Source organism: Solanum verrucosum, unplaced genomic scaffold (assembly GCF_900185275.1).
Source record: "Solanum verrucosum unplaced genomic scaffold, falcon-dt-bn FXZP01000238.1, whole genome shotgun sequence".
NCBI lineage: Eukaryota > Viridiplantae > Streptophyta > Magnoliopsida > Solanales > Solanaceae > Solanum > Solanum verrucosum.
The window spans coordinates 4,686,876-4,702,690 of NW_026020630.1; the positions used below are offsets into that span (position 1 = coordinate 4,686,876).

The following is a 15,815-nucleotide window of genomic DNA, read 5'->3' on the forward strand; positions in this document are numbered from 1 at the left end:
GATTTGAGTAGTAAATTCGATCAAGTAAAGAATATTGGAGAACATGAAGGTGACATGAGAGGATGAAAAAAACCAGGCCTAAGGCACTATTCGGTATTCGATATTCGATATTCGTTTTGGGGTCTGATTAATTCGAATTTCCATAAAAAAAGTCTCACTTTGAATGATAAAATGTTCTCTGTACCAAAGACAATTCCATATTTGAAGTTCAATCTCAAAATCTCTAATTACCACTCCACCACAACATTTGACGATAAATAAGGCCCTCCTCCCCTTTTGTAGATTCCTTTGTCCAACTTTTTTGTTAAAAGCTTTGTGCTCTCTTTTCTAGCCCTATATGCCAACTTGTCCTTAATTTCCATCTATAAATAGCAACTCAATCTCATAGTTATAATTCAAGGCATAGCAAATTCATAATATATACTTGCTCTCCTATATAACTAAAAAACTCTATTTCATCCCCCCTTAGCTTCAATCTCCTAAACATGTCGAACAAGTGTGGTAGTTGCGATTGCGCTGACGTCAGCCAATGCGTGTAAGTAATTATTGACCTTTAAATTTATGTGACGTAGTTTAACTGAGCACGAATTTAACAAAGAAAAAAAAATACTACTTTTAAAAGTTGTGAATGGATGGAAGTGTCATCAATTTTCTTCTAATATTAGTTAAGTTTCGTGTATAATCATATCTAAGAGAAAAATGCCTTTCCACTTTCGAAAAAGGTAGAGGTGGATTTAATATTTTAAGTTTATTGGTGTGAAACATTGTTCAAGATAATTAGGTGTCATGAAGCTAGCAAAATAAGCATCAAAAGACAATACGTAAGAAGATAAAAGAGAAATATATCAATAGAGAAATAAATATTTAACGTGGTCCAATCAATCGATCTAATTCACAAGAGAAGATGAGTAATCCACTATATAAAAACGAGTACAAAATATTGAGAGAAATAACCTCATAAATTTTACTCAAACTAAAAAAAGGTACACAAATGATATACCGTAATACTTGTATCTCACAAACATGACTACCACGTCCATTAATTCTTTATCACAATTTATGTCAATGCATATAACTATATATTTTGATTTTTTTTAAATTTTTTAATTATATATAGTTCAAATAAAAAATAACGTATAGCGATGTAAATTAATGTTTGTAAATATTGCAGGAAGAAGGAAAACCAATATGGTATCATCATCGTAGATAAGAGGTAATTAACTCCCCGAAAACAAGAATATAACTTGAAATAAACAAAATTACCCCTATATATTGATTCATTTTTTCTATACCAAAAGATAAATTTATGTACTAATATTTTAAATTTTAACTATTGATGTTTCTATTTCCAAAGTCAAATGATTTTTTTTAATCATGATTTATTAATTATTGTGACTTCTAAAACTTTTTAGATAGTTTATAAATATATAAATTTTATTTTATGATAATTTTTAAAAAAATACTTGCCGAATTAACACCCAAAATTAGTTGATTTTTTACTCTCATATTTCGAATCAGAACACAAAACACTATTAAAAAAAGTCACTATTTTTTCATTAAAATTTGCCACTAAAAAAATAGTTAAATGAAGATCTATTTTTACCATGCTCTTTTCTAGTGATTTTAAAAAATAAATGAAAAAAAATTATATTTCGTCACACAATTTTTTATTGATTCGTAATGGAAAAAACTTCATAGGCTTGTAAATTGAAACAAAGGGAGAGCAAAGTAGATTATTTTCTTAATTCTTTCTATGAAATTCTTGCCTCTTAATTGTCATCAAATTTGTTGTTGTATACGTTGTCTTTTTGTCTTTCTTCCTCTTGTAGTCCGGGGTGTGGAGCTACAAGTCTGAATATAAATTCGTCAAATTTATTAACTTTTACTCAAAAAATGTGTTTATATAAGAATTTTATTAAATATATTCAAATATCAAATTTAGAATACAGTTATTACTATTTAAAATAATCATTATATAAATTTTTAAATATCTATACAATTAAAATTCTGACTTCGCCTATGTTGCTAACACAGCGAGACGGTGGTGATGATGGATGTTGGAGCTGAAGAACATGATGGAAAATGCAAATGTGGCAGTAGTTGTGCCTGTGTGAACTGCACTTGTGCTCATTAAGAATGTCAAGAGCAATTTATCTAAAACTATATGAGTGATATGTGTTTAAATAAAATAACAATATTACTTTGTTATCTATGGTGAAATAAGAGTTCCTTGTGCTAAACACAAAATGTAAAGGAGTTAGTACTCTACTTAGTGTCTTGTTTCTTTGGTCAAGTTTGTAGCACAAGTTTTCATTGTTAAATAGACTACTACTACTACTACTTTACTTATTCCGTCCGTTTCAATTTATCTAACCTACTTAAATTTTTTTAGTCTACTTCATAAAAAATAACTATTTCCCTTATAAATGATTCTTTAATGTCACCTTTCCACCTATACTTTCAAATAACTCCGTATCTTTTCATTAATTAAGAGTTTAATATCATATATTGAAAAAGATTTACCTAGATATATGCATTTTTGCTACGAAATATACTAAAATAGAGAAAGACCAGTGAGATGGGAGGTAAGATAGTCATATATCCCAAATATATGAGAATCACACTAGATATATGTATTTGGTATGATTCACATGTATTTATGATACTAGATACATAAAAGAGTGACAAGGGAGACAAACGAATTTTGTTATGTATTTCTAATATATGCAAATATACAATGTATTTAGAATAACTTATACCTAATTTTGACCTCATATATTTCGAGATACATATATCTGGACGTATCTGAATGCTCAAAAATCTGATAAAATTCATAATTGTAAACTAAAGTGTATCTAAATAATAATATCTTAAACTAGTGGAATTTTGATATGCTCCCTATCTAATTATCAGGCTTCTTTATGGTTTGGCCCAACAACTTGGCCAACCTTTGTCCAAATAAATGGCCCATAAGAATTATCTGAGTTATCCATATTATTTACAACAATTTTTATGTATATATATTTAACTATGTATAAATAATATAATTTTTCATCGATTTTTTTTCAAATAAACCCATCATCACAAACTGGCCGTGTCCCCAATCTGATGTCTCCAACTTTCTATAGTCCGATCGTATCCATCTCCACATAATCTTTATGGGCGTTTAACTATATTTCATTGTGAAATTAAAAAAAAAAATGTAAACCTTTATTGTTATAGTAAAAGTTGATCTTGAAAAATAAAGTTTTTATTTTTCATCATAAATACAAATCGAAGTTAGTTTTTACTTTTTCCGAATAATTTAGTATAAAAAAACTTTTTGTTAGTATTTAAACTCTTAAGAATTCTGACATTTTAAGAATTTTACGAGCAAATGTGTTTTTTTTTACAGAAATTCCAGGATGAAAGAAATTTATATAATTTGGGCCAATTTCATATAATTGGACCAATTTAGGGTTCAAACCTAACTTCAGAATCGATTTTTGGGTTGAAGTTATGTAAACATTCTAAATGCCCTAATTTGCTGACAAGCGTTTTTGAGGGAAAAGAGACTCTTTTTTCAGTTTAAATTAATGATAAATCAATTCCGAATTACGTCAACTTTAGGGGTTTTTTTTTCCAAGTGGCTGTAACGTTCCCATCTTTGAAATGATGTTAAGGTTTGTACTTTATTTCTAATCTTTAATTCATATACTGTATTAGGTAGTGAATTCAGAAATTTTTATTAAAGATTATCAATAATTATAGTAAAAATAATAATTATGAGATTAATAGGACTTGACATATAACCTAAAGGAATTTTACAACCGCGTATTAAAGCAAAATTTAATCTTTATATACCATGTTTTTGAGTATATATTATTTTTGAGTTGCTTGGTATGTTGCAATGTGGCTAAAAGAATTTATTTATTTTATATAATAATATTTAAAGTAGAAAGTATAGTCAAGGTAATAAATGAGTAGTTTGTCATCTTGGAAATCAATGGTCCTTGTTCTTGTAGATGTTTTTTCTGTAGAATTATTTATATAAGTACATTTTTTCTTGGTATTTGGTCCACAGGAAGATGAGCTACATTACTAGTGAGTATTTGGCATCTCTGCTTACTCTCAGTGTTTTGAGGATGTGAACGTGCCACGTATCTGAGATGTAATAGAACCTAAAAATCAATGAGTTGTAGATAATGAGTGGACCCTTTAAGCAATAGAAAAATCAATTGACATCATTAAATTAATGTATAGTAGTTCACTCTTTTTCCCTTAAAAGGAAATGTTAAATGGTAAAATCCCCTTTTCATTTTCCGTTTTCCTGTTCACACATCCTGTTTAAAGAGGAAAAAGATTTGATTTTTATCACCAATTTTGTGAGGTTGTACTTGTTTTACAATAAAATATAGTATTAGTATATACTATTGTTTTGTATATTTCCTAAAGCTGCAGTATCTGACTATCTGTTGTGTGGTTTGTGGTTCTTTGTTTTTTTGCTCTTTAGCTGATATACAAGCTCAGGTTAATGCTTTTTTCTCTGTTGATATTATTTTGAGCGGTGCTGTTAGTCTTTGTTCAGATATCTTATGTTGGAAAACAGGTTGGTGTTTCGAAAGGTGATACTAGTAGAGTTGTGTGAGGTTATGTTTTGATATTTTTGTGTTGTAAAAATGAGTTCTTGATTCAATATGGCTATGTTGGAAGTAAGGGGTTGTGTTAGGAGTTTGAGGATTTTCCAGTTTCTTGATTGTGTGGGTGTTATGTGCATTGTCCTATATGGATAGTAATGGAAGGTTCATCTCAGTCTGGTATGGAGAGGTCTGAGAGTTCAAGGGGTTTGAATAGTTCAGGTGTTGTGAATTGGAATTCAAGATTTCGTTCTGCAAGTACTATCAGGTTGTCTAGTGATGCATCTCATGATTCTGGATTTGTTTCAAAAGAGTGGGAAAGAATTGAGTCATCTGATGTTAATTGCTTTAAAGATCAAGGGGTTCGAGGAATCGATCGTAAAGATGTTAGTTTGAGGCATTGGTTGGATAATCCAGAGAGAACTGTTGATGCTCTTGAATGTATGCATATATTTACTCAAATTGTAGAGATTGTAAAACTCGCACATACTCAAGGGATAGCTGTTCATAATGTGCGGCCATCATGTTTTGTTATGTCTTCATTTAACCGTGTTGCGTTTATTGAATCTGCTTCCTGTTCTGATTCGGGATCGGATTCATGTGAAGATGAACCAAACAATTCATCTTCACCTTTGCAACTTGAGATGATTCCTGGGAAGGACTCTGCTATAGCATCTGAAAGCAGTTGCTTGCAGTCAAGTTCAGGTCATATGGTGCAGACTTTGGAAGCTAGTAAGAATAGACAAGAGGAGGAAAACAACAAGCATACTTTTCCAATGAAACAGATATTGCACTTGGAAACTAATTGGTATACTAGTCCAGAAGAGGTTAATGATGCTCCAGGCACTTGTGCTTCAGACATTTATCGACTCGGAGTGCTTCTGTTTGAGGTTAGTAGCAATAGTTAGCAACTCCGTGGCATTGAGGTGTGTGCTCAGTTAAATTTTACTGTATCCTCCATGATGATGCTGTCTTAATGATGCTTATAATTTGTGAGCAGCTATACTGCACCTTCAACTCATCAGATGCGAAAATTGCAAATATGTCATGTCTAAGACATCGTGTCCTACCCCCACAGTTGTTGTTGAAATGGCCTAAGGAAGCTTCATTTTGCTTATGGTTACTACATCCGGATCCAAGTAGTCGGCCAAAAGTGGGGTGAGCATTCTGTTTTTTTACTTCCACTTGGTTTATTCGTTTTTGCCAAAGAGAGTTTTCCTTCAGGCATGCCAGTTTTTATTTGTCTGCAATCTGATCAGTTTGTTGTTGAAGTCTTCTAGGAGTAATGCTTACTGATATATAACATTATCCTTGAGAACCTTGATTGTGGTCCTATAATTCTTGATTTCCGAAGTGTTTACTTATTAAGGTTTATGTTAGAGTATCTATTTCCCTGTGTGGCACAAAACTCGAAAGGGAAGAATCATGGGTATTAGGTTATGCAGGAATGAAGATTCTAGCCGCAGGAACAAAGGCAAATGCAGCAATGCGAACTTATCTTTTTGCTATTAAACTAGAAAAAAAAAATAGTACATGTCTTGCAACAGCAGTATCCTTTTTTCTTAATTAAGAATTGATCAATATAATGGATCTAGGTTAGTGCCTTGGGAGTAGGAACATTTTCATTGTAAGAAGTAAACTAGTTACATCCACCGAGGGGAGGGTGTTTATATATGATCAATATAATGGACAGCATTATATTTCATGCATAACTAGCTAACCAATAAGCAGCTCTATCGTCCTCTGCGGACGGCTTGATTCTGCAGTTCCATGGTTGCCTCTTCAGCATCTTGCAATCTGTTCTAAAAGCTTTGTCTCAATACAATCTGCAATATCATTGCTGATTTCCTTGACAATTTCCATCTTTGAAACTTATTAATTACATCTGTAGTGGAAAGGAGGGTAAGGGAAAATGATTCTAATATTGATGGTAAAATGAAATAGATAGTAATGACATAAAAGTTATCTTCAAATGAGTACTATCTGACTGAATGAGTCCCTTTTATCTATTCATGAAATTCATTTCAGACATCTCACTGTTCTCCTGAACTTTCTACTTCCTCTGCTGCTTTCAGCTGGTTTTCATTAAAATGAATATTATGCAATTGATCATCTTAACATCAATATCCTTGACTCTTTGCCACTCTTTTCCTCATTCCTTACTTTAAATTGATGACAGTGAGTTGCTAGAAAGTGAGTTCCTTAAAACTCCAAGACATGACTTGGAAGAACGTGAAGCAGCAATAGAGCTTAGAGAAAAAATAGATGAGCAGGAATTATTGCTGGAGTTCCTTTTGCTAATCCAACAGAAAAAGCAGGAGGCTGTGGAAAATTTGCACGAAATCGTGTCTTTTTTATCGTCTGATGTAGAAGAGGCCACTAAGATGCAGACAGCCCTCAAGTTAAAAGGAGGCTCAAGCGTAGAACCAGCAGAAGAGGCCACTGAGATGCAGACACCCCTTAAGATGAAAGGAGGCTCAAGCTTAGAACCAGCTAAGCATTTGAATTCTCGGAGGACAAATATTACTGAAGATCATGATTCAGGGAGCTCTGGATCTAGAAAGAGGTCTAGGCCCAGCACAGGTGAGGAGTCTGATGGCCATCCAGATGAAAGCCAGAAATTCGAAAGGCATATTGAAAATAAAAGCAGCATTTCGGCAAAAAGTTCCCGGTTGATGAAAAACTTCAGAAAATTGGAGGCAGCTTATTTCATGACGAGACGCAGGGTTATTAAAAGGGACAAATCTATGAGTAGAAACTGTCAAACAAGTCTGGAATGTAAAAGTTCTGCTACAGCTACTGAAAGGAGTTCTCTTAGTAATATGTCATCAAAGGGAGGGTGCAATGGTGATAGACAGAGGGGATGGATCAATTCGTACTTGGAGGGTCTATGCAAGTACTTTTCTTTTAGCAAGTTAGAAGTGAAGGCAGATTTAAAGCAAGGGGATCTTCTAAACCCTTCCAATCTTGTATGTTCTCTCAGCTTTGATCGTGATGGTGAATTTTTTGCAACTGCTGGTGTAAATAAGAAGATCAAAGTTTTTGAATATAACTCAATTCTAAATGCGGATCGTGATATACACTATCCAGTCGTTGAAATGGCTAATAGATCAAAGTTAAGCAGTATATGCTGGAATGGCTATATCAAAAGCCAGCTTGCCTCAAGTAACTTTGAAGGTGTGGTGCAGGTACGTCAAATGCATGATCATTCAATCTTGTTTATTTAGCAGTAGCAGAAAGACGTTTGCTTAGAAACATAATACAGGTATGGGATGTCACAAGAAGTCAGCTTTTCATGGAGATGAGAGAGCATGAGAAACGCGTCTGGTCTGTTGATTTTTCTTTAGCAGATCCAACCATGTTGGCAAGCGGGAGCGATGATGGTTCTGTGAAGCTTTGGAATATCAATCAGGCAATTCTACTTTTGCACTTGGTGGATGTCAGCTTTAAAACTAAATGTACTACAGTCATCTAGTTATTGTTGCTGTGTTAATTGAATGTGGATGTGTAATAAGTTGGTTTGTCTTACCTGTTTGCCACAGGGAGTCAGTGTTGGAACCATAAAAACAAAAGCCAATGTCTGCTGTGTTCAGTTCCCTGTTGATTCAGGACGGGCCCTTGCTTTTGGTTCAGCAGATCATAAGATATATTACTATGACCTACGAAACTCAAAGTTGCCTCTATGCACATTAATTGGGCACAACAAGACAGTGAGCTATGTCAAGTTCATAGATTCAACAACTCTTGTGTCTGCGTCTACGGATAATACAATAAAGCTGTGGGATCTGTCAACATGCACGTCTCGTATTCTCGATTCTCCTCTTCAGTCATTTACTGGACATATGAATGTAAAGGTATCATACTTTGATCCTATCACCTGAATAAAGATTTTGCTTCTGTGATCTCATCGAACAGTGTGTTGTCTTGTAACATTCTCAGTGATATAGTTAAGAGAGATCTAAGTTGCCCATACAGTTAATTAAATCCATTATTCTAAAATCCTATCTGAGTTCCGTCCTCCGGGAGTTCAATTTTCTCTAATTTTTCTTTCTTAGGAAAAAATGAAAAATTAGGTGTATGACACCCCTGATATCCAAAAAATGCTATATCTTCTATGTTTTGTGAATTCTATTCACCTGATTTGTGAAATCAAGATTGAGTGCAAATGAATTTGAATAGCTTTTATTGCGGGTTAAAGAAATGGAGAGGAGAGAGGCTTACAAAAAAAAAGTAGGGTGGGAGCAGCAACAGGGACTAAACCAGAGTGAATAGATGAAGAAGAGGTGGACAGAGAAAGGAAGGGATTAAATATGTGTACATGTTGCATAAATTTAATATATATGCTCAAGCTTATCTAGGATAGGTAGACAATCAAGTTCCAGTCTAGCCTATTAGACATGTCTTCAAGCATTCTTATGTCATATTTCACTCTCTCTATATTGTAGTTATTCAAATGATGGATTATTGACACGTAACTTATATAAGTACATAGAAGCTTATGCATCTACAAAGTAATTCTCAGCCACTGTCACCAGTTTCTTCTTTTTGAGACATGACCAAAAGTAACCAAATCATGTCTCTAGTTTTTGCGTACAACTTACTCCTGATTTGTGCTTTGTATCTTCCCTTTCCCGTGATAATGTAGTTGTGCTTGAATGTGCTTTGCGACTGATGAAAGAATTTCTTTGTTTCAGAACTTTGTTGGCCTATCTGTATCTGATGGTTACATAGCAACGGGCTCAGAGACAAATGAGGTATCATTTATTACCACAAAGTTGAATCTGTACTTGCGTACTTGAGTGCATTTTAAATGAGTTATGAGCAATAATTGCACCGAAAATGTTTACATCATATTAAAGGGAATAGTTGACTAGAACTGGTTCCTTGAGCATCAAGATACATGCGGCTGCAATTTTTGTTTAAAGTTCCAGATAGCTGTTTACAATAAAGGTACAGAAAGCAAGTATTTTATGCTAAAAATTCAAAATGACTATCATGAAATGAATTTTTTTACCAGAAGGTATACAATATGACCAGTCATACTGAAATACAATATGAAAAAAGTACAAACTGGTCAAAACTCACTTCTATGGAATGGAATTTGGCACCATCAACACTAGGTGTAGTCTGCATGTTCTAGACGACACGTTGGGTCTTGAGCATGTTCACCTTGTGCCAGTTGCCACTTGTGCAATATGTTACACGTCGTTATTTAGACATGTATAGATCTGTCTTTAGATTATATTGTGCATAAACGGCATTGAGATGTGCACATCAATAGGCTCACTAGCCCTAATCAAACAATTAATCCTTACATGTATCCTTGTGATGGCTATCATTTATTTGCCTCAGACTGTCAGTTGGTACCTTAAGTTGATCTTTTGCACAAGGAGGTTCATAGACAGTCTGCAGACGATGTTCTCCTTGGCTTCAAGAGGAAACCAAAGGATTTCAGTTACTTTTTATGGCTCTAAATTCACATAAATATTACAACCACACAAATATCTAAGGATTGTTTAGATCACAAGTTTCAAAAGTCTTCCTTTTTTTCTTAAATACCGTGCCAAGTCAAACGGTGCCACATAAAATGGGAGGGAGGAAGTATATATATATATATGATTTGATATGTTTTAAGTGGTTTCACACTCCCTTGGCAATTCCAAGAACTGTTAAAGATTTGATGTTCAGTTGGAAGAGCAGGAGAAGGAGGAGAAGACGAAGGGTTTGGAACGTGGTTCCACTTGCATTAATGTGGGTAGGTTGGAGAGAGAGTAATAGGAGAGCTTTTGAAGGAGTAGAGTCGAGTCTCCCTCAGTTGAGGAGTAGTCTCCGCTCCCTTATTTTCTTTTGGTGTAAATAGAAAGTTCTTTGTTATATAGATGATTGGGCGGAGTTTGTAGAGAATCATATTTTGTAGAATCTTCACCTTTTAATTTGGTATACCCCATGTATACGGCCAGTTTGGCCATGTTTATGAATGAAAATACCTTTACTTGATCAAAAAAATATATTTATAATCTGATTCATGTATTTGTTGAGCCTCTATTGATCCTTTGAAGAATGAAGCGCTCATTCTTTTTTGAAGTATATATAACTATACAAAGAGATGAAGTGATAGACTGGTACATCCCAGAGCAGAATATCTAGTACTTAGATAATGCTCTAGATACCTTATGTGCGAAAAGCTTCGGTCCATACTATCGACCTCCAACTCCAAACCTTAACTATTTAACAGTCTGCCAACAGGAAGAAACTACTTTCTTATCCTGTATCTTGAGTAGTTCTTTTTAATCTGGTTCTCTCCTCACATAATGTACACACAGAGAAAGAAAATTTGGTTCGAAAAGGTTGTGATTTTTCTGTAATCATTCCCCTCCCACAATCCCCACCGCAAAAGAAATAAATAAGTATGTGTAGTTCATCTTTGAATTGAGGCAGGTTTCTTTTGGAGTCCCCATCTTATAAGCATTTGAACTTTATATGTATATTGCTCGGAATCTCCAAAAGTGTTGCCGCACCCATGTCTGATCCTCCAACAATACACTACTTTTGGAGGATCCTACACGCACCCGTCAATATTTTCAAAGAGTCCGAACAATATATTCCACCATCTGATGCCATTTCTGGTGACTATTAGTGCTGATCGCTGCTCAATTTTCCATTATTAATGTGTAATTGGTACTTTGTGTTATGCTGCAGGTTGTCATCTACCACAAAGCTTTTCCCATGCCAGCATTGTCATTTAAATTTAACTGCACAGATCCGCTTTCTGGTGATGAAGTGGATGACAGTGCACAGTTCATCTCATCTGTGTGTTGGCGTGGTCAGTCCCCTACCTTAGTTGCCGCAAATTCTATGGGAAATATCAAGCTCTTGGAGATGGTATGATGTGGTTAAATTCCCTAAAGGTTGACTAGTTACTTCAAGATGAGGAAAGGTGTGAAGGAGAAGAGTTCGGTAAATGTACATGAGGGGGTTACACCAAGATATTGTCGTAGAAGAGATAAACTCGATACGATGCCATGGTAACAAGGAAGTTGCCATCAAGAAACAAATATTTTTGTAGTTAGTTCATAGCGGAAGCAGCTCAATGGAAGCATGAGATTTTTCTCATGGTGGAATGTGCTGTAAATAGATATTGGTTAGGGGGTGTGGGAAGAAGCGATGCAAGTGTTATTCTCTTTGTATATTCTGTAATTTTGAGTTCTAACGAAAATTTCAGAATGTTATATCTTTGCCTGATGACAGTAAGTAGAAGTATACAAGCAGTGTCTTAGAATCCATGCTGTATCTCATTTAGTTCACACTGATCTGATCAGTTGCTAAACACGCGAGTGCAAGGAGGCAGAGGTAACATTTCAGATTATTCACTTTCGAGTACATTCTGTCTAAGATATGTATGCTGTTCATGACTAGCCAACTTGTTTGACAGAAAAAAACCTGCAAAATTATGAATACAAAGTTTTCCATCACTTCAGTGAGAGATAATGGCTAATGTGACATGTTTGGATTATTTTCTGTTTCTAGTCTGAGACTGTTTATTATGTTACCAAACTATATATACCATAGACAGACCTATCATTGCAGGTCATATTTACCTGACTGTGTGGAGAACTTGTACACTGCCGGTGCATAGAAGTTAAACTTTTGTTCAAATCAGTTGGTGGTGGTGATCTTATAGTGTTATATTCTTATCTACTGGCCTGTTTATTCGACAAATGGCCGAGTTCACTGTTGATATTTTTTTTGTCTGGCTCTTTTAATGTTACATTCTTGTCCCCTCCTGCTTTTGTGGATCAGCATGGATGAAAATACAACAGAAATCTAACTACACTGGTTCTGACTATATTTAGCTGACAATACTAGTTTACCAATAAGACGTCGAAGCCTTTGACCCCCTGGACCTGGCCTAAGTTTTGTTGGATTTCCAACTTTAGAACAAGGAGGATTTCCAGCACACCAACCACCAGGTGTGAAGCTACCATTACTTCTACTAAGTAATTCCATATCAATCTTGTCTAAAACAGGATCATCTTGCTTGAACTTGCGCGCAAACGCTGCTCCACTTGCTATCATATTTGCAGTGTCATTCAGGGTAAGTGTATGTGGATGCTGTCTTGGAGGAACATCCCAGGAGATATAGTGCATGTCATGGTTAATAACAGTTGAAGTGAATTCTGGTGCATTGCATACAAGAGTCTGAAAGTAGCCTTCTGGAGAGGACACGAAATTCGAGTAGTACAGAAGTAGGTTCCTAGGGAGATTGTCCCATCCCCATATGCAGTATTCCACAAATGCATGTGAAAGGATCATCCAAGCTGAACCTGTGTCATGTTTGTAACATGCTTTAGAGTTCAACTTCTATGCATCGAAGTCGTGCGTAATATTTACACAATCAAATCAGTTATAAAGGTAACTACAAGTAAATTTTATGAAGTCAAAATACCAGTAAAGAGTTTAAAGGCTGTGGGAACATGTCTTTTTGGTGTGACCCAAAATATATCAGACTTTGTGGTTTTGTACAACCCTGGGTCTATAATTATTGGCATTGCCCTTTTGGCCCTGCAAATTGATAATAAAATATAAAATGACATTAAAAGTAAAGCTTGAATAGTGAATTATTCATAGTCACAAGAGGATTAAGTTAGACACATACTCTTTCCAACCTAGCTCACTTGTGTGCTCAATGAAATTCAAGTCTGATTTCAAATCAGAAAATGTGTAGAGTAGATCTGTATAAAGAAGGAAAATCAGAGATATCCCGTTTAAACGTTTAAGTTGTTAGAGAGAACAATAACAATAACGTATATTAGTGTGTGATCCCACAAGTAGAGTCTGAGAAGAATAGTAGAGTGTACACAGTCCTTAACGTTTAATTCCCAAAATTTGGACTTACAATCTATACACTTTTAAACCACTTTTATTTAAGTTATATAGAAGATTCCCTCATATCAACCGAATTTAACAATTTATATAGATACAAAAACATAGTCAACAAGATTGAAACTTTCCAGAAGAAACCTCGAATTGGACGACCATCCTTCTAGTAAACAGACTAAATTTATTTTTTAATTTATGTTATACAATATTATTTTTCGACTAAGGAATTCCATTTCATGAAATATAGCTCCGCCCTTCACTAGGGTGGAACTAAAAATAAAAAGTCATCCATCAAACTGATTTAATTTAAAACAACTGGCAGATGTATAATATATGTATATCATCTAAAAAAGTAAACAGTAAATCTGTCTGACTATTTATGTGAACATCGCTTACAAAAATAAAAAGTGTGCTAAAGGACTAGAGTACTAACCATCTTGAGTAACCAAAGGATAATCAGAAGCACTCAAATTGATAAACCAATCCCAATCTTTATGTTTCTCAAGTAGAATAGCACAAGCATGAAGTGTATTAGCAACCATAGTTGGTCCTCTATATGTCACCATATTTGCTTTACTAATCATATACACATTTCCAACTTGTGTATAAATTTCATCTTTTTTCAATCTTAAAGCAAGTTCCAATCTCTCTTGTACATTTGACTCCAAGTCCAAATGAACAACATAGTAATTCCATGGATGATACATTGATCTCAAACACCTCCATAACTTTTCAAGATCACCCTTTGATCCCGAAATCAAGTAAGCGAATCGCGGTATCGAAGGATTATTATTAATAATAGGAGGATATTGAGATAATTGATTGATTTTTGATTCAACAAAGTATGAATTACTATGTTGATTATTTGTAATAGTAATATAAGATGGGAATATTGAGAAGATTATTGAAGTGATTGTGTGGAAAGGGAAAATAAGAGTCATGTTGAAAGAGGTACCAAGAAGGAAAAGACAAATAAGAAAGGTTATAGCTAGAGGATTTGCACATGTTTTCTCCATGTTCAAAGATACCATTGTTGAACCTTGTCATGAGTTCTTTATAGGAAATCCTATCTACATCGCTACGTAGTTCAATATATAATATTATATCTGAGGAAAAGCCTTATACATAATATGTTGACCTTATATAAAAGTGTATAATAGTATATGAAAGGCATTTATACACAAATATAAGATGATTAAATCGACTAACAAACTTATGTGACATAAATATTTTCTCACAATATTCCCTTCTTTTTTTTATAATCACTAAAAGTTCACTGATTTTTCTAATAGAATTGTTCAATCAAAAGCTATAGATATAAAGTTTAGTAAAGTTTTTTTACACAATTTTTTCGTGGTTGCTTAGTAAATGGTCATCTTTTTATATTTCTAAATATCCCTTTTGAACACATTGAGAATTTATGAGAAAATAATAAATCATGATATAAATTTTTTGTATATGTTAAAATGATAATCTAATATTTTGTTAGTCCCAAAAACGATATTATTCACACAACTTAAAATAATAATCTAAAAAAGGGAATATTTATTCTTGATGACAAATTTTCGCAACATATTTAAAATAAATAAATTTGAAAGATCTTTTCATTCTTAATTATAGTATATTTAAGATATCATTTGATATTTATTAAGTACTTACAAAAGAGAAGACAATATAAAATGTATAATTGGAGATAAGATAAAATATTAATAAAATTATACAAGAGAGGTCGAAAAGAAAGACAAGTATATAGTACTATAAATTATATAATTAATTTATTTTAAGGAAAAAGTCAGACTTAGCATTAGAATTATCGAAAACATAAAAACTTAGATCAAGGAGAGTAAAAATAATTGAAAATTGTAATTGGCCATGAGCTGACATGTGTGTATACTTCTTGAAATAAAAGACAAAATCACTTTTCCTCTAGTTTGGACCCAAGACGGCAATTTTACTTTCCGATCGGTTGATAGGAGGGATAAGAATAGTTAATCTCAAAATTTTTTTAAGTGTTTTTAATTATTTGTTTAGTTACAAAGATGGAATAATTTACTGAGGATTAATAATTATACTGAGATTAATTATCCCTTTATTCTAAAATAAAGTATGTAAAATAACAAAAATACAATTATTAATCCCAGCATAATGATATAAATATTATAATACATTTAAGATTTTAAGTTAATTGAGTTTGAATTGTCATTGGGTGGAGAATAAGATTAGAAAAATATTTTAAAAAATTCAACTCATGTTATATATACATAAATAGATTCAAAAATATAAGTAGCTCAGTTTAAAGAAATTATTACAAACACAGCA

At 33.4% G+C, this 15,815-nt stretch overlaps 4 protein-coding genes across 6 annotated transcripts in view; 3 read left to right on the forward strand and 1 right to left on the reverse strand.

Moving 5' to 3' along the window:
* LOC125811821 (stem-specific protein TSJT1) overlaps positions 1–10,449 on the forward strand; it is a 49,315-nt gene extending 38,866 nt beyond the window's left edge. Inside the window, exon 5 of the mRNA XM_049491370.1 lies at positions 10,437–10,449. The gene's annotated coding sequence lies outside the window, so the exon portion shown is untranslated. The remainder of the gene's footprint in view (positions 1–10,436) is intronic.
* On the forward strand, positions 409–2,349 carry LOC125811825 (metallothionein-like protein type 3). The gene is made up of 3 exons (XM_049491378.1): positions 409–535; positions 1,172–1,213; positions 2,035–2,349. The coding sequence occupies exons 1-3, from the start codon at positions 486–488 to the stop codon at positions 2,132–2,134; spliced, it is 192 nt and encodes a 63-aa protein (XP_049347335.1). The 5' UTR covers positions 409–485; the 3' UTR covers positions 2,135–2,349.
* LOC125811808 (protein SPA1-RELATED 4-like) lies at positions 4,378–12,088 on the forward strand. 3 transcript variants are annotated; one of them, XM_049491353.1, is made up of 7 exons: positions 4,378–5,506; positions 5,617–5,774; positions 6,796–7,804; positions 7,882–8,028; positions 8,159–8,470; positions 9,311–9,370; positions 11,316–12,088. In XM_049491353.1, the coding sequence occupies exons 1-7, from the start codon at positions 4,775–4,777 to the stop codon at positions 11,502–11,504; spliced, it is 2,607 nt and encodes an 868-aa protein (XP_049347310.1). In that variant the 5' UTR covers positions 4,378–4,774; the 3' UTR covers positions 11,505–12,088. The 3 variants fall into 3 exon arrangements, with proteins under 3 accessions (XP_049347310.1, XP_049347311.1, XP_049347312.1); XM_049491354.1 differs by lacking the exon at positions 11,316–12,088 and adding an exon at positions 9,476–9,620; XM_049491355.1 differs by lacking the exons at positions 9,311–9,370; positions 11,316–12,088 and having other exon boundaries at positions 7,882–8,074; positions 8,159–8,443.
* A 343-nt stretch (positions 12,089–12,431) lies between these two features.
* Positions 12,432–14,527, reverse strand: LOC125811642 (beta-glucuronosyltransferase GlcAT14A-like). Its single transcript, XM_049491166.1, has 4 exons — positions 13,930–14,527; positions 13,273–13,348; positions 13,063–13,178; positions 12,432–12,940 (listed from the first exon to the last, which is right to left on the reverse strand). The coding sequence occupies exons 1-4, from the start codon at positions 14,525–14,527 to the stop codon at positions 12,441–12,443; spliced, it is 1,290 nt and encodes a 429-aa protein (XP_049347123.1). The 3' UTR covers positions 12,432–12,440.
* Between the last annotated feature and the right edge of the window lie 1,288 nt (positions 14,528–15,815).